The sequence below is a fragment of the Macrotis lagotis genome, chromosome 1 (genome assembly GCF_037893015.1).
Source record: "Macrotis lagotis isolate mMagLag1 chromosome 1, bilby.v1.9.chrom.fasta, whole genome shotgun sequence".
NCBI lineage: Eukaryota > Metazoa > Chordata > Mammalia > Peramelemorphia > Peramelidae > Macrotis > Macrotis lagotis.
The window spans coordinates 35,363,931-35,385,682 of record NC_133658.1 but is presented as its reverse complement, the minus strand read 5'-3'; the positions used below and the strand labels follow the sequence as shown (position 1 = coordinate 35,385,682).

The following is a 21,752-nucleotide window of genomic DNA, read 5'->3' as shown; positions in this document are numbered from 1 at the left end:
AGTGGAACCCGCGGGCCTAGGGCCCCCCCGAGTGTCCTTCACCCCAGGAGTTCATCACGATGCAGCTACCGTGGCTCAGTCTCCTCTTTTCTGTTCAGATCGCAGGTGAGACGTGGGGATGCGGGAGATGGGGCAAGAGTCAGCAGGGGCTAGGTGAGGGTCTCCCAGTCCTCTTCTGGGGACTCTGGAGGGACCCTCACCCCCTCCTAGGTGGCAGACATATATTAGGACTATCAGAGGCCACTGGGGTGGTGGGTTTGGGGAGCTGGCCCAGCCCAGGGACCTGAGAGAAAACCTCTTCTCTAGTGGGGGCAGGCTCGACTGCCTCTTCCCCTCACCCCCATCCCTAGCTCGTGGCTAGACAGCAAATCCTACATGGACAGGGAGAATGGAGAGAGAAGAGGGAAAAAGAGGACGAAATAGAGGGAAAACCAAAGGGTTTTAAAGCCGAGAGATTGGAGATCCCCCTAGTCTGACCCCACTCTTCTTACCGATCGGGAGACTTGAGAGTGGTTCAGAGAAATGATGCCAGGGAGACCAGATGGCAGAGTCCATCTTTGAACTCAGGGCCTCTAACTTGGCTTCAGTGGGCATTCCCCTGAAGCCGAGCAGCTGAAAACATGCCAGCCTCAATGGCCTAGAATCTCCTCAGGGTCGTGACTGGACCCCTTAGGCATCTCTTCTTCCTTCAACTCAGACTTCTTGGCCCATGGAGGTAGGGTGGGCATACAAACAGGCTTCTTCCACACTTTACTTGTTGTGTGGTGTGCATGAATGGGGTTCACTTCCTAGCACAAATGTCCTCATCTTCAGCAGAGCACAGAGCTGGCGCATGGACATTTCACAGCCAGATTTGAACCATTTCAGCAATCAGCTGTATTTTAACAGTCAGGTATCCTTGAGGATGGACACTGAACTTTTGGCACATTCATTAGCAGGCGCACAGCTAGAGAAAAGATGGGTTGAAATCTGCCTTGACTATCTCATGGGCGGAAAATACCAGAGTAGCGGTCATCCTGTCTGTGACTTGTCAGGGACTGCCAGGAAATACACACACACACACACACACACACACACACACACATACACTCACTTGCTAAGATAAAATCACAAATAGAAATTAGTTGAAGCTGCCCAGAAGCTTCTTAAACATTGAGCCTTCCAGAAATAGTTTATTGCTTCGAAGACTCTATTCTGGTCTTTACCATGCTTTGGGGACAGAAGATACAGGGTGGGGGGGGGTGCAAGGAGGGAGGAAGAATAAAAACTCAGGCCAAGCCAGAGGCCCCCTTGGACCCACAGAGGAGAAAGTTAACTTGCCAGATCTACTGGTCCTTCCAGAAGACAAAGGCAACTCGAGTGGCCTCCATCCATCCTCCGGGCTGGCCTAGAGAGGACAGAAGCGATCTGTGACGCAGTCTGGATTTAAAATCGAGACTCTTCTAGAGTTCTCTGAGCTAGAGTAGAACCATTCAGACTGGCCCTTATTCCTGGTCACCTCCTTCCTGGCCAGGCGTCTCTCAGTTGTGAGGTCAAGCCCGTTCTACTGCAGGAGCTTGCCAGCCAGTCTTGCTAGGGGGATGCTGGGGAAGCAGGGTCAGAATGAAAGGCCCTGCCTTCACAAGGCTTCCATTCCACTGGCCACAGATCTACGGAAAGAGCAAAGATGTGGGGGTGATGCTTGACTGGAGCTAGTGAGCCCTAGATTTATCAGCGCAGGAGGGAGCCAGGACTAGGGTATTTGTACTGGTTCTGCTCCCTGGGTTTGGCTCTGCTGTTCTGTGATCGGAGACATACAGACAAGCTCATGGCGTTCACGTTTCATGCTGGACGACCCTGCATTCATTCGAAAAAGCGTTTATTGAAACAGAAATTAATTTCACTTGTATCCCCAATGGCTGGCAGGTAATAAATGACTGAAGATTGACTATTAAGAGCCTACTATGTGACTGCATCTGGGGCCCTGGAATCTTCAGGGGTCAAGGGCTAAGGTCTAATTTTCCACTCCTTTCCACTGGTCATCTTCATTGCCTTTGGCACCACAATAAAAAATCTTGGGCAATGATCAGGCCAGAGTCTTGGAGTGACTGGACTGTTAGCTTCTTGAGGTCAGGGTCTATCTTTTGTCTTTTTTTGGTATCGCCAATACCTAGCACCTGGCTTAGTTGGATCTTAATAAATGCTTGTGGCCTAATAGAGACAGATCTGGGTTCAAGCTCTGATGGTGCTACTTTGAACAAATAATTGCCCCCTCTGAGACTAGAAATCTGGGAGGAAATGATTTCAAAGATAAGTAAAAACAAATCCCTTATTGTGCAGATGGGGAAACTGAGGCCTAGAGCAGTGATAGCATTTTCACAGAATCAAAAGGAATCAGGAATGGTCCAAGTTTAGCTTTAAATCCAGGTCTTCTGAATCCAAATTCAGTTCTTTTTCTTTTGTACTTTGCTCTGAACCATAGTTTCCCAATCTGTAAAATGGGGTGAATAAGATTTGAGCTCTATAATTGAGCTGGTATAGAGCCCCTATTGAGAGCACTTCCCCTCTCGGCTCTGTCACGTTCAAGAGTGAGTTGTTATATAGATTATATATAGGATCAGTCTGTTAGTAAGCCTTTATAAAACTCCTACTTGATGCGTAGCATTCATAGGGTTGTCTAGGCCTTGCACGATCACAAGTTGTGCTTATGAATGATATTAATAGCAATAATATCAGCCTTGAGAGTAATTATGGGCAATACTAACACACGCTCTGAATAGAGGCTACGGTGCCCTTATGGAAGCTTTCACTTCATGTTTGAAGCAAAGGAAGTTCAGACAGGTATTAACTCCATTTTACAGATGAGGAGAGCTGAGGCTTCAGAGATTTAATGACTTTACCACTTCTTAGTGAAGATTCAAACTTAGAACTTGGGTTTTTCTGATTTCCCTACCCCTGTATTCTTGGAGTGAGTGATAGGAAGAAATAATAGTTCTACATGCATCTGGCCTCATGGTTTATAAATGAGGCAACCTTACAAAAATACCAACTATTATTTATTATTACTATTATTATTTTAAGGGAATGACTAACAAGGAACTAGGCAAAGTCAGAGAGAGAAAAGATTCTTCTCTGCAGATTCTAAGGAGTCGTGTCATCCTGAGCATGTCATTTCTCCCTGAGGCTGCATTTTCCCATCTGTTAGATTTGGATGATCGTAGCATCTCCCCACTCTCCCAGGGACGTTAAAAGGCTTGAACAAAACAAACCTAAAGCCACTACAGACATTAGAGCTGCTATTTATAGTTGAGAAAGGGGAAACAGTGAATAAAAGAGGGCTTTACAGAAAGAGCAGCTATTGAATGACTGTTTAAACTGAATGGATTTTGAACAGGTAGAATGGATGGAGAGGACAAGTAAGGTTTGGTGAAGTCTTGCAGAGGGGCAACCTAGCCTGAGGATTGGGAGAGTCCAGTTTGCTTAGACAGAGAGCAGAAGCTGGAGTGTTTTAGGAAACAGAGGTTAGGAATGGTAGGAAGGTAAAATGGCACCATTCTATAGAGGACCTTGAATGCCAGACTGAAGTGACTGGGTTCTATTGCTACACTAGCAATTCCCCTCAAAGTCCCTCTAGGTCCTCCAGTCTTGGTGGCCAGGGTTTGGTCTTAGCAAAGGTGGAGGGAGGCCTATGGGAGGGATGTCATTATATATAATGACAGACTCCGGTGTCTTGATTAGTTTTGTTGAACGTTTTTATTAGGCATGGTTGTCTGGGAGGGGAAGGAAAAGAAATATAGAAAGAAAAGGTTAGGAGTCAGATCTGTGACTTCTGTGGTACAGGGGACTCCCAGATGAGGAAAATCCCTCCACTATTGTAGGTCTACACCTTCCCTAGCACTAGCAGCTAAGTAACTTGCCCAAGATCACACAGATCTTCCTCAGATGTGAGCCTTGAACCCAGCTCCTTCTCCATTGCCTCAGCTAGAGCACGCATTTAGGGTAAGCCTCTACCTCTAAAGAGAGTGGAAGTCTTCAAGATGAGGCAGTAAGACCGCATGGTGGAGATTTCGTGATAGATGTTCCCTTTGGGGTTCTAGCCTAGATGGCTACTGTGGAAGAACACAGAGCATACCTCTTAGAAGAAGCCATCTTCTGACATCATGGGACCATAGATTAGAATGGGAAAAGATTTTGCAGGCCATTGAGTTCAAATGAATCATTTTACAGATGAAGAAACTAAAGCTGAGAGAGTTTGGGTGTCCACCAGAGTCATAATTACAGTATGTACCAAAGATGGGACTTGAACCCAGATCTTCCTGACTCCAAGGTCAATTCTTTATCCTTTCAATTCTGTTCCCCTTGTCACCAAAATCAACAAAAATTTATGAGGAAGAGAGAAAATAAAGGAAGGGAGGAACAAAAAAAAGAAAGCAAAAAAGAGAGGAGAGAGAAAGAAAAAGAAAGAGAAGAAAGAAAGAGAAAGAGAGGAGAGAGGGAGAAAAGAGAAAGATGAAAGAAAAAAGAAAGAAAGAAAGAAAGAAAAAAGGAGAAAACAGAGAGAAGGAATAGGAGAAAAGAAAGAGAGAACAAGGAGTAGGAGAGAGAAAGGAAAAGGAGAAAGAGAAAGCAAAAGAGAGAGAAGAGAGGGAGAAAGAAAGGAAGACAGAAAGAAAGAAAGAAAGAAAGAAAGAAAGAAAGAAAGAAAGAAAGAAAGAGAGAGAGAGAGGAAGGAAAAAAAGGAGGAAGAGAGAAAGAAAAGGAAAAAGGAAGGGAGAGAAAAAGGCAAGAGAAAAAAAGAAAGGCCAAGCAAAACAAAAGAAAGAAAGGGAGGAAGAGAGGAGAAAGAGAAATGTAATTAGCCTAATGGCAAGTTTCCAGACATGTTATCCTTAGGAATAAACTAACCAAGTAGCTCACAGCGGAGCATCAAATTTAGAATGAGGAGACAGGGGTTCAAATTCCAGCTTTGTCAGTTCCATTGGAATTTTATTTCAACCTACTAGTGTATGGATGTTATTGATGAAAGAAAGCATCTCCTTTTCCTACTAGAAAACCCATAGCTGGAATTGTGAATGGTCCACCCTTTTGCTAATAGTGGAAGTAGGAAAGAAAACCCCAAGCCAAGCCGACTAGGCTTGCTGCTACATTTAAATTTGTTTTCTTTTATTTTTTTGCTGAGAGATCCCTGAAGTCTCTAACCTTTCCTAGCAGAAGCAGTAAACTGCCTTAGATTTCTGATGCAGCTGTGACTCCCCTGGAAATCACTCTATGGACTTTCGAACCTTGGCTAAAAAGAGCAGAATTACTCTCTGACTTGATGGGGATGGACAAACACTCTCCCTACTAAATCCTTATTTTGCCCATCTATAAAATGGGAATGTCAGAGAAATAGAAGGTCTAATGAGCACATGCATTATCATATCAAAACAGAAGACTCTCCTGGATCCCTAGTAAAGTAATATAGCATTGAGGTTAGGATTCAGTCCTCTTTACTAAGTTTCTGAGAAAGAGCTAGAAAATGAAGTGCAAACAGCAAGACAAGAGGGACCAGAGATCTTTTTCTCAAGCACCCACTATGTGGGAGATACTGTTCTAGGCAGGGAAAATATGCAAACAAAAATGACAAAGATTATTTTCAGATAGGAGGGGAAAATACAACATATGCACTGAAAAGTAAACACGAAGTCATTTGAGATTCTCAAGAGAAAAAATAAGCAGGAAGATCGGCACATGAACTGAGTCTGGAAGGGAGTTAGGGATTCCAACAGAGGGCAGCTGGGGCGGGGGGGTGGGGGATGGGGTGAGAAGTCCAGTTACACCCTAGGCAAGAACACAGAGGCAGCAAATGAAACACCAAGACTAAGGAACAGAAAATGGAATCGATTGGCCACAGTTTGATCCCGATGAGTGCAAATAATGAATTCCGGGAAGTGGTCATGTGAATCTCAATTTACCCTATTGGAGGGCTCCAGCCTGGTAGAAATAAGCTGTGTGAAGTCAAATAAGCAACCAATTCCAAAGGATTCCATTATTGGATCTGTTGTTTGTCCTCTGTTCTCACAAAAAGACTAGGACGCCATGACTTGCAAGTGAATTGGATTGAAATGAGGGAGGCCTAGGCAAAGTCGAGAGCCTCACTTCTCCTCTGGAGCCATCTGGGTCTAGTGGGCAGATATAGATCAGGAGAATTAGAGATGGTCCTGGATGCAGTGGGACCCAGCTGAAGAGTGGCTACAGGGAAATAGTACCAGTCACAAAGAGCATTTGGTAGGGACTTCTTGTACAGTTTAGAAATAGAGGTTGGAGTCAAATTGTAAAAGGCTTTTAAATGGCAGGCTGACAAGTGCAAGCCGAGAAGCTTCTCTTTTTTTCCGTCAGGATCATAAGGGAGTCATTGAAAACTAAGAAGCAAAAGGAAAAATTGCATATGATTATAGAACTCAACAAATCTACCTATTCTGACTTCCAAAATCAGTAATTGTGCAACTCATATTATTTCCATAATTACTAATAATTGCAATTAAATATCTTTCCTCTCTCTGCTATACACACAGACATACACACACAGGCACACACATATATTCTTTTTTTCTCACCTACTCTGTGCCTCCCAATATTAATTCAAATATTTTTTCTTGGTTTCTGGGTTTTCATTATTGCTGTTTAATACAGGTATCTTACACATGGCTTCTGGCTTATTAATTTTCAAAGCCCTCTCTATCTGTTGTCTCATTTGATTCTCACACTAACCCTATGAGCAAGGTAGGTATGATTATCCACATTATAAAGATGAGAAAACTGAGGCTCAGAGAACATGGCTGACAACTCACACTGCATGCTAGTTAGGGGCAGAGCTGGGTCTAGATGCCCCAATCTCCTGATTGCCTAAAGAGTTGTCCTCCCAGCAATATTTTGAATCAGAGGGACAAAGCAGACCCATTTTGTGTGTCTTGAGGCTTAGAGATATGTGTGTTAGAGGCCACTTTATTTAATATTTAATGATGGAAGAGAGAAGAGATCTAGGCGTGCTCCCTCCAAAGCCAGGACTCTGTTCGTAAGACTAAGGTGCTGCTTGAAAGTCTCCTTTTGTGTGTGATTTGGCAACAGAATGCATCCAGTCCTAGAAGACCAAAGCTTCCACCTTCTAAGTGATGAATGTCTGTGGAACTGAGCTGCATCTCAAAACCAAGTCTTTAAGTGTTTACTTTGTATAAAGTCTTATGCCACGTCCTTTGTGAGGTCCACAGATGAATGGTAGATTGGATGAGGGTCTTATCATCCTGAAAGTCAAGATAACTCTGTGGGGAGTAGTTGGTGGCAACCCCTAAGGGTTATGGTGAGGTTTGTATAGAGTTGTTTTTATTAATAATGTGACTTAATTTATTTTTTATGACAACTTAGTGAGGTTGACTGGGCAGGTGTTTTTGGTTTTACAGAAAAGAAAACTGAGGCCAAATCTGAAGTCAAAGGTTATGAATTTGATCATGACTTGGCCACTTAACCATCTGTGTGACCTTGGCTCCACCTCAGATTTTTCATCTGTAAAAAGAGGTGACTGGGCTTAATGGCCTCTGAGGTTCATTCCGGTTTTAGACCCGTAAATATGGTCTTGGACCCATGCCAACCACTCCAGTATCTTTGCCAGGGAAACTGTCCAAAATGGAGTCATAAAGAGTTGAAAACAAATGGCTCAACAACAACAAAGCATTGCAAAAATTTCCTACCTGCTCCTGCTGCTCATAAACGTTTTCTTGTTCTATGGATTTGAAGTTGGAAGGGACCCCCAAAGTACATATACTCTCATCTTGTCCTGTTCTGGATGAGGGAAGTAAGGCCAGAGAAGTGAAATATTTTAACTAACGGGCACAAAGATAGTGAGCTCATTCAACTAGGCAATGAACTTTTTTTTTTTAAGAATTTACTAGTCAAAAAAGAAAAACTTTCTAGTTAAGTACATTAATCACTAGGGATGGAAAGAAAGGCCAAATTACAATCCCAACCCTGAAGGAGCTTCCGTTCTAATGGCAATGACATCTTAGACATAACTAGGTACATAGAAGAAATTTACAGTTTACTTGGAGGGACTAGCAGAGGGATGTCATCAATAATGGTGGGGACTGAGAAAGACCTACAGCAAGTGGTGGGATTTAAGGTGAACTTTTGAAAGAAGTAGTGATCTCAAAAAGTTCAAATTCCATTCACACATTGAGAGCAAGTGCCCGATGGGCTGATGTGTTGTTTCCTTTCTTGTTCTCTTTAGGAATCTCCAGAGGCCCAGTTATTATCCAGAGCCCAGAAACCCTCCTAGTGCAGACTGACAAGGAGGCAAAGCTCTTCTGTGAGATCAGATCATCCAAAAGCAATTATGGAATCTTCTGGTTTCGTCTGATCACGCCTCCTAACCCTGACAATCATTATCAATTTCTGGTTCATTCAGACTCCAAGTCTGTCTCTCATGGGGAAGGCATCATTTCAGAACATTTCATTGTGTCCTCTGACCCATACAGGTCCACCCTCCGGCTTCTGAATTTGAAGCCTTCCGACAGTGGTATCTACATCTGCACCATTATTGATAGCCCTAAACTGGTCTTTGGAAGAGGAACCCAGGTGAACGTGGGTAAGGACTCTACTGATGTCATGGAAGCACTGGTGGGCATCCCTGGCCCTGATGGAAAGATAAAGGAGATATACCCTGCCATGGCCCTCAGAACAGAGTTTTCATTTCTCCTCAACATCATCTCTCAACCATGGGGCTGCAGGCAGGAAAACTTTCCATTAAGCAATGGGCACCCAAAGGGATCTCCAGTTCCTTCCCATTCCTTCTAGTTGTTTCCTGTGGTCCAGTTACAAGAAGTCAGAGGTTCTGATAAAGAGTTTTCAGAATCCAGAGTGTTAATTTGGGGGCTTTGGGAGGAAGTTGTTTTTTGGTTTGTCAGAGAACCTCAGTTCAATATCTTTGATAATAACTATTTATGTGACCTTGGACAAACACTTAATTCCTCTAGGTCTTTTTCCTCATCTGTAAAATGAAGGGATTGAATTGAGTAATAGAGGTTATAAAAAAGATCTCTACAACCATTCTAAAAAAACTCCAGCCTAGGTAGGTCCAGGCTCCTAGAATTTGATTCAAATCAACGTAACAAACATTTATTAAGTGACTATTTGTAGGTCATACCCTAAGTACCTCTCTCTCTCTCTCTCTCTCTCTCTCTCTCTCTCTCTCTCTCTCTCTCTCTCCCTCTCCCTTCTTCCCTCTCTTTCTCTCTCTTTCTCTTTATGTATCTCTGCCTCTATCTCTGTTTCTCTCTGACTTTCTCTCTGTCTGTCTGTCTGTCTTTCTGTGTGTACCTCTCTCTATCTTTCTCTCCCCCTCCCATTCTTCTCACCCTCTCCCTTCCTCTCTCTACATTCCTCTTTCTCTTTTTCTCCCTCTCCTTCCATCTCTGTTTTTCACTGCCACACTCTCTCACTCTTTCGGTTTCTCTCTCTCTTCTTCTCCTCTCTTCCTCCCTCCCTCCTTCTTTCTGTCACTCTCTCTATCTCCCCTTTCTCCTCCTCTTATTCCCCACATCTTTAGCTTGCTTAAAATGCTGCATAGAAATGCCACAGCAGGTAAGCGACCAATCGAGAGCTAGGGAATAAAGTCAATGAATTCTGAATTTTCCTAAAGAAACCAGCAATTCAGAAGAAAATAAACTGAATCAGCTAGATATGCTATGAAGACATTAGCCCATTTTTATTGCTGTTCATCTTTCATTTTCAATGAATATCTATGACATTCCAATGTTGGAGTCAGAGTATGATGTGTTCGGTTGTGACTGATCAATTTTTGCCAGTTTTATACTGAGATTTATGTGTCTTAGAGTTGGCGGGATTTATGGGGAACAGGGTACTGGAAATAAAGCCTTGGACACCTCCAAAGGTATTGAGTTAATTAATAAGTGGTAGTGTGATCTAGTGGCAAGTCCTAATGATTCCTTAATTCTAAGGGCAATCTTGAAAGGATTGGTAGGGAGATACAATGTGTAGAACCCAAGGGTTATGAGGAGAAGAGACATGGGTCAATCTCCTGCTCTGGTGATGTTTGGGGTTAGGAGGAAGTTTAGGAGCAGGTTTTATGTAGGTTTAGAGACTTTGATTTCTGGTGGTATCTGGTGGCAGCAGAGGTCTCATCTCCACAATTTCCCTCATTGTTTCTCTACACAAAGTAGGGCAGAGACACTCACACTCAGAATGTTTCTCCCTCAGAATGTATTTATACCTCTGAACAAAAACTCTCTTTCTTACATCTCTGTAAAGCTCTTTGCAAACCTTAAGTAGCTATATAAATACTAGGCATCATCATCATCATCATCATCATCATCATCATCATTATAGTATAGGAAGAGTTAAAAAAGAGGTCACAGATGGCATCCCTGGTACTTACATGTGCTCCAGCTCAATTTAATTCCCTTCAACAAGCATTTATTTAATACTTACTAAATACCAGACACTGTGCAATGTTTTAGATATAAAAAGATTTTTAAAATAAAAAAAATAAAAGTAAAAAAAATTGAAATGGCCCCTGAGATGAAACATAAATTCATATAAGTAAATACAAAATACATACAAAGTAAATTAAAATTCATTTGAGCAGTGTGGCGGCATTCTAACAACTGAATGAATCAAGGCAGGCTTCTGAGAAAGGTTGCATTTGATCTCAGTCTTGAAGGGAGCTAGGGATGTTAAGAAGTGGCGATAAGGAGAGGCATTCCAGTATGAAGAGTCAGGTCAGGTGGAATCTAGAATGCTTGGAAGCCCCAATTCTCTTGTAATAAAATGTTGTCTCTCTCCTTGTTGCAGTTGACATCTTGCCTACAACCCCTGCACCCACCAAAAAGACCACCCCCAAGAGGAAAGTGTGCAACACAAAACCTTCAAACAGCGTTCAAAAGAATGGTGAGGCTTCCTTCCCATTTCCCTGCACTCTCGGCAATAAACCAATGTAATTTTAATAAGTTCATAAAGGGAACATAAATTATATAATGTATCATAAGTACATATATATATATTTTATTTTTTACTATCTGACTATTTTGGATTCCCTAGATCACCATCCTCTAGTAGCCCACATCTCAAATTAATTTCATTTAAATGATTTTTTAACCAGGGGAATTTTCTAAATAGCAAGCTAAGATATAAGTCTCTAAATTACATGCACATGTCCTTAGGTCATCTACTTATTTTTTTTTTTTTGCTTAATAGGATTCTTCCCAATTACTGATTCCACTTTTACCTCCATCTCACGTTTCCTTCTTTAAAAAAAAGCAGGCAGCTAGGTGGCGCAGTGGATAAAGCACTGGCACTGGAGTCAGGAGTACCTGGGTTCAAATCTGGTCTTAGACACTTAATAATTACCTAGTCGTGTGGCCTTGGACAAGCCACTTAACCCCATTTGCCTTGCCAAAAAACCTAAAAAAAAATCAGGGGTGGCTAGGTGGCACAGTGGATAGAGCACCGGCCCTGGAGTCAGGAGTACCTGAGTTCAAATCCATCCTCAGACACTTAATGATGACCTAGCTGTGTGGCCATGGGCAAGCCACTTAACCTCATTTGCCTTGCAAAAATAAAAAAAAAAATAAAAAGAGTAAAACCCTTATTATAAAAAAATAAAAACCAGATATTTGATATGAGAATATATAACCTCCATCTTAAATTTTCTTCTTAAAAAATTAAAGACAGATATCAGCATTTATTAAAGCTAGAGGCACACAAATATCTGTATATACCATACCCCCCCCCAATTAGAATGAGATCCCTAAGAAGACAAGAAGCATGTTTTAACATTATCTTACTCTCAGTGTCTATCACAAGGCTGCGCATAGAGTAAGCCCTTAGTGAATGATGGACCTAAAATCATTCTTATCTATGCAGAAAAAAGGAGGCATCAATCAGTGTCACTCACTGGTCTGTGTAGCTTCTCCAGAAAAGCTATTTGTGTTCAAACCTTTTAGTTTGAGAGGTACCCTCTTACTATCTCAGAGGGGATAAAAGTTTTAACATAATTTTTAAATAAATTTAAATTTATAATATTTTTAAATATTAAATATAATTTTTTTAAAAAATAAACTTCAACTACTTTATAAAATGAAGCATAAATTTTAATTAATAGATATGACTCCAAATCTTTTATGACTTGGTCATCTGCTGTGCATATCAGTGAGAGATAGCTTGTAGGATAATGGATCTTGACCAGGGAGGGACCTCAGAGTTCATAAATCTACAATTTAAAGATGAGGAAATTGAGGTACAGGAAGACTCTGGACATTATTTTTTTTTTGTTTTTTGCAAGGCAATGGGGTTAAATGGCTTGCCCAAGGCCACACAGCTAGGTCATTATTAAGTGTCTGAGGATGGATTTGCACTCAGGTACTCCTGATTTTAGGGCCAGTGCTCTATCCACTGCACCACCTAGCTGCCCCAAGGTACAGGAAGACTAAGTAACTAGTGTATCCTCTCATTTTCCTCCATTTTTCTCTTAGACTTGAGAGAATACCTTCTAGTGAAACTGGGACTAGTTCTGTCCCACAGTAGAGCCAGAGAAGAGGAGTGTGATGCAATGGTTACGGCACCAACCTTGAAATCAAAGAGACTTGGCTTCAGGCTTTGCATCTGACACTTGTTGGCTCTGTGACCATAAGCAAGTCACTTGATCTGCCATTTGCCACTCTTGATGACTTTGTGAAAAGTTAAGGTAGAGATGGGCTATCAATGAATATTAGTGGAGGGAATTCCTGATGCCCATGAAATCATAGGTCCTACCCTCCCTCCAAAAAAAATTTATAGACTTTGATTATAATTTCTTTTCATCATCTAGTGATCAACCTTCTGGTGATGAACTCCATTTCACAGATGAGATAACTGAGAATTGGAGGAATTTAGAGATTTCCCAAAAACCTAGTATTTATTCCACTAAACCCTCCTAATGTTATCTCTCCTAATCTATACAATGACCCAGACTCTAATAATCTCTTCCTCATTTTAATTCCTTTGTCTTTCTAGCTTTAAAAGTCTTAATACTTTCTTTCTTTCTTTTTCATTGGGTCCTTCATTATCAAAGAAGACCAAAACAGTAACAGGTATCTGAGGATGGATTTGAACTCAGGTCCTCCTAACTCCAGAGCTGGGGCTCTAATCGTTGTATCACTTACTGCCCCTTAGTTTTTGTTTTTCTTTAATCTGTCTTTATCAGGTAAACCTCCTTTTCCAATTTCACAGCCTCCTTGGTCACTCTACCTTAGAGTGTCTTAACCTGGTATCCATGAATAGGTTTCAAGGGGTCTGTGAATGTCTTTGGGGAATGGGAAGGGGGGAATTGCTTCTTTATTTTTCACTAATATCTCACTCTCATTTAGCATCTGCTTCAATTATTAATGTAGGCAACCAAGCATTTTTCCTGGGAGATTTTCCATAGCTTTACTGGACCTCCAAAGAGGTCTAAAACACAAAAAAATATTAAGACCCCTTGGACTGCCTCCAACACTTAATAATTACTGAGCTGTGTGACCTTGGACAAGTAACTTAACCCCATTGCCTTACCAAAAAAAAAAAAGACCCCCTTGTACTAACTACTCTTTCCCAGAGTTTCTCCCGCCTCTTGACATCCATGGAGAGATGCCACCAAATGTGGTGGCCACATGATTTCAGACAAGAGGAAGGCAATGTGTCCCAATGAGGACACATTAGTGTCCTGTATCTGTCTTTTCTTTCATCTTGGTGATTCCATCAGCCCACATCAAGTCATTGGGCTAATGTTTTGGGATATCCATGGAGGAGAAAGATACTGGCTTTAGCTGTGTGGTCCTCAAGTGTTTGAAGAATGAAAGGGATTGTTAGAATTTTTTTTCCTTTCTCATCTGCACACATAACCGTGTCCCCTATCAAGGAAAAGAGTATAAAAAAGGGGAAAGTATGACAACTGGAGTCAGAAGGCCTGGGTTCCAATCCCAGCCCTGTCATTTATTGCCTTGTAACCTTGAACAAGTCATGAAACTTCCCTGGTCTCAGTTTCCCCACCTGTAACATAAGAGAACTGGAGTATACTCTTTTTTACAGTCCCTTCCAGGAATGATCTTAAGGAAGATAACTGTAGAGGCAATGCTCCTACTAACCGTCTTCTCTTTGTGGTTGGGGGTGCTGAAAAGACCAGAATGCACTCACTGCTGTCACATCCATGCAGAAGCACCTGCCAACATGGAGCTTTAGTCTGAGAGCTTTCAGGCAGACACCAGTTCTTATCTAAAGCACATCTCCCTCAGCACCTTGAACATGTTCTACATAGAACAGGTGTTTAATAATGCTTGACTGAATTCTCTTGGATTTTCCATCCATGAGACCATCCTAGTATAAGGAGTTCTCTGCTCATTCTGCTTTTTTTTTTAGTTTTTTCAAGGCAATGGGGTTAAGTGACTTGCCCAAGGCCACACAGCTAGGTAGTTATTAAGTGTCTGAGACCAGATTTGAACTCAGGTCCTCCTGACTCCAGGGCCGGTGCTCTATCCCCTGCACTACCTAGACACCCCTCAATCTGCTTTTCTTGCTGTTTCATCTTCAATTATCTTGCCTTTGATGAGATTATAAATTTAATAACATTCTTGGGCTCTTTTGATACAGGTTTATGTTCAACCAGTTAAGAGAAGTAGTCTGGGACATTGTATAAATAGGAAAGGTGGTTGAACATTCTATAGATTAAGAAGGTATGGGGGCAGCTAGGTGGTGCAGGGGATAGAGCACTGGCCCTGGAGTCAGGAGGACCTGAGTTCAAATCTGAACTCAGACACTTAATAATTACCTAGCAGTATTACCTTGGGTAAGTCACATAACCCCATTGCAAAAAAAAAAACCACTAAAAAAGAGGGTATACTGGTGAACATTAGACTCAGTGGTGTTTGGGAAACCTTTTAATGTTTCCAATCTTCAGTTTTCTCATCTGTAAAATGGAAGAGTTCATCACCAAAAGACTGATCTCTAGAAAATGATTTTTTGATCGTAATGATCATCTATTAAAGCAGGAGTTCATAATTCAGCATGCATGAACTTTTTAAACAATCTTTCGAAAACTGTATTTCAACATAATTGATTTCCTTGTAAACTTCTTTATGATGTTGAGTTCAACCATTTCAAAAGTTCAAACCCTTTGTGTGTGCCTTAGGTCCCTTCTGCAGTGCCCTCCCCCTAAGCCTTCTGATGGGATGTATCATGACTTTGCTGATTCCGCTTATTGTGATAATCCGACAGAACTGTAAGTTGTACATCATCACAAACAGAGTAAGAGATCAAGAGATCACCATTTTTTCCAACTTATTGTAGAGCTGAGGACAAGGTGGAAAGGAAATGTTGGATTGCATCCTGGAGCTACCTTGTTTGAAGGGAAGTCCAAACCTTGCAGACAACAGGCACATGCTTATGAGATCAAATGAACTGGACCTGATTGGAATCAAGAATGACCAATGAGAGACCTAACCCAATTGAGATCTAGAACCCAATGTGGTCCATGTTACTGCTCAGGAAAATGGGAGCAATCGTAATTAGGCTAAAAGATAAGGTGATGATATTAGGATCACGTTCAGGACAAATGAAAACGAGAGACATCATGGTACCATGGAAGGTTCTTGGGTTATAGTCAGAGATCCAAACCCTGCTTCTGCCACTACCTGTGGCAGATTTCACCTAATCACTTAATTTAATTAAACCTCAGTTTCCTCAGCTATCAAATATGGCCTCTTTGAGACCTAAACTTTTGATCCAGTAACAGAATATTATTTTACTTTTCTCACATGAGAAGTGTATCTTCATAGAATTGCCGAGTTAGAAGGGGCTTTAGATTATCCAGTCTCTCTCTCTCTCTCTCTCTCTCTCTCTCTCTCTCTCTCTCTCTCTCACACACACACACACACACACACACACACACACACACACACACACACACACACCCCTAAATAAGAATTCCCTCTATGACCTACCTGTAAAGTGGCCATTTAGCCTCCACTTTAAGTCCTTCATTGAGGGGAGCTCCCTGTCTCCCAAGGCAGTCTATTTCTTTCTCTAAAGACAACCTAACAGTTCCAATTGTAAGGAAGTTGGTTTTTTTCCTTATCTAATCAAGCCTCATTTTACTACTTTGTAATTTTCATTATTGATCCTGACTCTATTCTCTGGGTCCAAACAGAATAAATTTAACCCCTTGAAACTTCTTAAATCTCTTCCTTTCTTACTCTACCTTCTCAGAAGGACAATACCAACACCCTCTCACAGACTACCAGTCTCAGCTAGCCACAGTGAGGAAGGATAAATGCTCATTGGTCCCCATCATCTCGCTTTCATTGTCATCCGGTACTACATTCACCTAATTCAGGTCTTAGTGACGATTATCGATGAACCCCTCTGGACATACTCATTTTCTCAGTGAATTCAATGTCTTTCTTTCCATCCCACCTCTTGGTCTCATATCTGTTCCTTGAGAAGACTAGCTACACATCTGCCTCCATTTCTCTCACCCTCTCTACATTTTTCCCAACCCTACACAATCTGGCTCCATCTTTCAGATAGAATTACTTGCTCTCTCCAAAGTTATCACTCCTTCTCATCTTATTTGATGGTTCTTCATTCTTGTCATATCAAATAATTGCAGGGGTCTCTCAAGTCTCTTGAGAGTACAGTGAAAGGAGCACCAGGCCGGGCTAAGAAAGATTCATTTTCCTAAGTTCAATTTCAGCCTCAGACATGTATGAGCTGTGCGACCCTGGCCAAGTCACTTCACCCTATTTGCTTCAGTTTTCTCATCTGTAAAATGAACTAGATAAGGAAACTGGCAAACCACTCCAGTATCTTTTCCAAGAAAATCCCAAATGGGATCACAAAGAGTCAAACATGTCTGAAACCACAACTTAAGTCTCAGAAGTCCTGGCCCCCTTCTCTTTCTATTCTCTCTCTTTTGATCTTCTAAGCTCCCATAGCCTTAAACATCATCTTTGAGCAGATGATTTCCAGATCTATATATTCATCCTGTGTCTCTTGAAAGGTGTCATTCTGCATCATCAACTGCCTTTAGAAATCACAAACTAGAGACTAAGTAATCCTCTCAAGCTCAATATGTATCAAAATAGAACTCTTCATTTCTGTTCCCCCAAACTCTCCCCTTTTATGAATTTCCCTCTTCCTATTGATGGAACCACCATCTCCTAGCCACACAGGTTCACAACCTAGGTAGGATCTTCAGCTCCTCATCTATAATCCATATGTCCAGTCTGTTACCAAGACTTGCAGTTTCTACCTTCCAAACATTTTTCCTCTACACTTACTGCCTCCTCTTTCAAGCTCTCTTCATCATCATCATCATCATCATCATCACCTGGATGATGGCAGTAGCTTCCTAACTGACCACTTAGCATGGTGCCTATCATATAGTCAGTATTTAACATTTACTCATTTCTTGGCTTATTGATTGCCCCTTGCATATGATGATCCTTCAAATATGCCAAGATAGTTACTTTTACTCCCCTGAGTCTCTTCTTCTCCAGACGAGATATCCCCAACTTCTTCAAGTCATCTTCACCATCTCGATTGACCTCCTCTGCATACTTTTCATATCAGTGTCCATCTTAAAACATGATGCCCAGAATTCAATATTGTGTTCTGGGTGTAGAGTTTTTGTGCATTTTTCTCTAGGGAGAAATATTGTGTTTTTTCTTGGGTTAGTCTCTCCCCAGTGAGCTCATCCTTGCCTGGGGTCAGAGATGGTGAGGACATACATGAGAATCCCAATAACCAATAAAAATAGAGAAGAGAATATAAGGAGGTTCTCTCTAAAGTCTTATGGACTGATTATGATGAAGTTAACATTCACATTTCTCTCTCTCTCTCTCCACAGATTTATGGAATGTAGCTCGTCGTCACTTTGTTAAACAGTAAGTAATACTTAATCTCCAAAAGGTGATTGAGTTGATCCTTAATGTCTGGTGACAATACCCTTCATGGCTTGTGACATTCTGGGTTTCCAATGCCCCTCACAACTGTCCCCTCCTTGGGCAATTGCTAGCTTCTAGTAATCACTACATCTAACCCAAGGCTAAAGCCTAAAAGTTCTGGATTAAAAGATCAAAAGTAAATCTCAGAGAACCAATGTTGAAGCCAGTAGGAGCTGATCAGCCGATCAGCTGATCTCTTAGTGCCTCAGCTCCTCTCTCAGAATTGTAGAGAAGGTCATGACCTATATTGCTGTAGGGAGTTCCCTTATCTGGAAGGTTTTTATGCCAATGAAATCACAAATCTAGCTCCTGCTTCTATATGTGCCAGACTTGGAGTTAAGACCTGGGTTCAAATCTGCCTCCTTCACACATTGTCTAAAATGTGTGATTCAGGACAAGTCCTTTTCCTTCTCAATGTCATCAACAACTAAACAATTAGCCTTTAGGGCAACAGACAAACAAAAAATAATGCTAATGAATTTAAGTGTGATGGTAGCTTTTATTTTCCCAAGGAGGATATTGGGTATTTATTGGATTTTTTGGATGCAAATTGTCTCCCTACCTCTATGCCCCTGAAGTGCACCAAGGACTAGACTAACATATAAGGAATGATTTACACCAAAAACAGAGATTGAAGAACTATGGTCTCAGTTAGTGTGTCACCATGTTTTTGTAAAGTATGCAACAAATGTGTGTCCGTTCTGATTTCCCAAGTATGTCATACACAGTTTTGTGGTAGCCATTTCTACCCAGAATACCTTCTGGCTTATTTTATGGATTAGTGGTCCCAGCTTGAATCTGAGTCATAGGTTACAACAAGGAGCCACTGGAAATTCTTTCAGGTTTTAGAGCTTTGATTTTCCATCACTCCTAAACCAGAGAATACCAAGGTCAGATTCAAAATAGGAGAGGGAGTTTCTAATACCTTCAAAGCAACATCATCTAGGATACGTGCCAAAGACTTGTTAATTCTTGAAATATAATGTTTAAGTTCCTGTTTAAAGCATAAAAATATCCCCATGTGGGTAGTAGTCACTGTCCTCAAGGAGCTAATCATCTAATCAAGGAAACAGCACACAAACAGATCAGTACATACAAGATGGACCAACTGACCTTGAAGGTTGGTTCTGGCTACAAAACTATGATCCTGTGATGACCTGCTTCTTTGCCTTTCATGGGATTATCTGCCTCTAATTACCCACCTCTCTGCTGCATCCTCCTTTGTCTGCTGATTTTCCTGTTTCTCAACTAGTGAGTGTCTTCCAAGGCCCTCTGCTTCCTTGACCTTCTCTCGCCTACTTTTTGACTCTTTTGCATGTTCATATTTGACCCAGTCTCAGTAGAGAGCTGGCCACCATCTTCCCTATGATGATCCTAGAAAACTAAGTATTCTCAGTGCATGGAAAGAGCTAATTAATAATAACCAACTAATTTGAATGGCATTATAAAGTTTGCATAATAATCTTATAAGATACTTCAACAGGTGTTATTAACTCTATTTTACAGATAAGGAAACTCGGAATTTCTTTAACCTGCTCCTATTGACCCTGACAAGTCACCTGACCATTTCTAACCTTAGTTTCCTCAACTGTAAAATGGTCTCTGAATGATCTCTGAAGGCCCTTATCTCTAGATCTTTGATCCCATAAGTAAAATGCTTGCCATTGGTTGATTTAATTCAATTCCATTAAACATGTGTTTTCAAACATTGTGACAAAAAAAGACAAAAGTGGTTCCTGGCCTCAAGATGCTTCTTTTCTACTATGGGTAACAAAATGTGGATAATTACGTAAATTCAAAATATAAACAAAGTCAGTTCAGTCATCCAGTTAATAAATAGCTGAGGTGGGATTTGAACTCCAGTCTTCCTGATTCCACATCCAGAGCTGTAACCTTTCTACAAAATTGCCCCTTATACATTAACTCACAATGGCAAAAATTCAGCCTGTGACTTACAAAACATGAATAATTTTCTGACTTCTTTTCAGGCTTCAAAGATGAGTACCTGTTCCCATTCCACCAAAAAAGTTCCTCAAATAGCCTGCTGAAGAAATGCCCTGGATTTTATATAAGCAGAATTGAAGAAATGAAGGCATCAGAATAGTAATGAACCTTGAAATTTTCCTAAGCCATTGGAGCTGTCCACTCTGTATCATTGTCTGCCCCTCTTGTGAGCTGAGTTTATAGACTAAATAGATTTGGCGATCATCAGTAGCATAGCATTCTCTAAAACCTCAAGCACTTTCTGTAATTTACTGAGTGTTGGTAGATTATGTAAAAAATTAAAAAAGGATAACATACGACATAAATATCATTTCCTGTTACTGGTGGAAAGATTCAGACATATTGTGGCCCAGAGCCTTTGAAAATCACTGGGTCATCGCCATGTTTGTAGTTTCCCAGCAATAGGTCTGGTATCAGGATTCTGAAGGGTCTCTCCAATGACTATCCAATAAAAATAAATGGAAAATAAAACAGAGAAACTTCAGCAAGAGCAAAGACTGCAGATTGTCAAGTTTGTGCAGAAACAAAGGTGATCATGACTCCCAGCATGGGCTTCTAAAGTGCCAGTATCTGCATGATACAATTGACTTTGGTCTTAGCAAGATCAAAGACTGCAGATGTCAAATTTGTTCAGAAACAAAGGTGACCGTGACTCCCAGCACTGGCTTCTAAGTGCCGGTAGATGCATGATACAATTGACTTTGGTCTCTGATGTCAGCGAGGGTTACTTTGCATGATGGAAAGCAGTGCAACTTTTCCGGTCTAGAGTTGTTCTAAGTCTTGTCTTAGTTTTCTTCCTTTTCTCATCTCTGAATGAAAATGTCCTTGGTCTTTTGTTTGTTTTAAAATAAAATTGCTTATAGAAACCAGTCTTGATATTTCTGGGATCCTGTGTTCACAAAGAACAACCTAATGTGATTTAAAACCAAAAATGCCCCAAATGCAACATGGTTTTTAATATCTTAAAGAGTTCCTAATAAGGATGATACTCACATACCCAGGGTCTTCTTTTCTGGGAGGACTCAGGTGGCTTGGTGGTATGTTTTGGGTAAATGGCAACTACTAGTGATGGAAGCCTGTGAGCATACATGAAGTCTGGCCCCCAGCTCAACTGTTGGCAACAATCCAATTCAACAAACATTTATTAAGTGATATACAAGGAGAAAGGACAGCCTGCTGTGGAACATGAGGCTGGTGAACTTTTAAAAAATATTTTCTGTAATGGTTTCAATTTAATTGATTTTCTTTGTAATCTTATATATTTCATTCTACGCATTTTAAAAACTTTTTCTGAGAAAGGGATCCTGTACACATAAAAAGGGTGAAAATTCTTCTCCAGATAACTGGTCTTAGAACTAAGAAGAATACATACTGGTTGGGTGACAATGGAAATTCTTCAATTCTCAGTGCCTAAAGCAACTTTCTAAGACTATTCTTTATTGTCTGGATGGGATTACCTATATGGATGTATTCACCAGTCCACATCAAATCAAACCTATCATACCCCTGCATGTAAAATATTAGGGTTTCTGCTTTGGAACTCAGCAGAGATGAACTCAGAGATTTTTTTCTCCAAGATCTCATGGAGTGGAGTTGAAAGAAAAAAAAATAAAGGAAATCATCATGACCTTTACATACCTGAATGCCACTGGCATGGTTTCCCCTCACATTTTTATTGAATGTTGAGCAGTAAAATAAGGAGTGCCCAGAGGTAAGGCATGCCCCTATCACATTCTATAAAAAAGAATCCTTCTTTCTTTGTTG

At 41.0% G+C, this 21,752-nt stretch overlaps 1 protein-coding gene across 1 annotated transcript; it reads left to right on the top strand.

Moving 5' to 3' along the window:
• The first annotated feature begins 24 nt into the window (after positions 1-24).
• Positions 25-20,810, top strand: LOC141513057 (T-cell surface glycoprotein CD8 beta chain-like). The gene is made up of 6 exons (XM_074222540.1): positions 25-105; positions 8,240-8,596; positions 10,822-10,917; positions 15,170-15,259; positions 17,888-17,924; positions 19,973-20,810. The coding sequence occupies exons 1-6, from the start codon at positions 60-62 to the stop codon at positions 19,983-19,985; spliced, it is 639 nt and encodes a 212-aa protein (XP_074078641.1). The 5' UTR covers positions 25-59; the 3' UTR covers positions 19,986-20,810.
• The last annotated feature ends 942 nt before the right edge of the window (positions 20,811-21,752 follow it).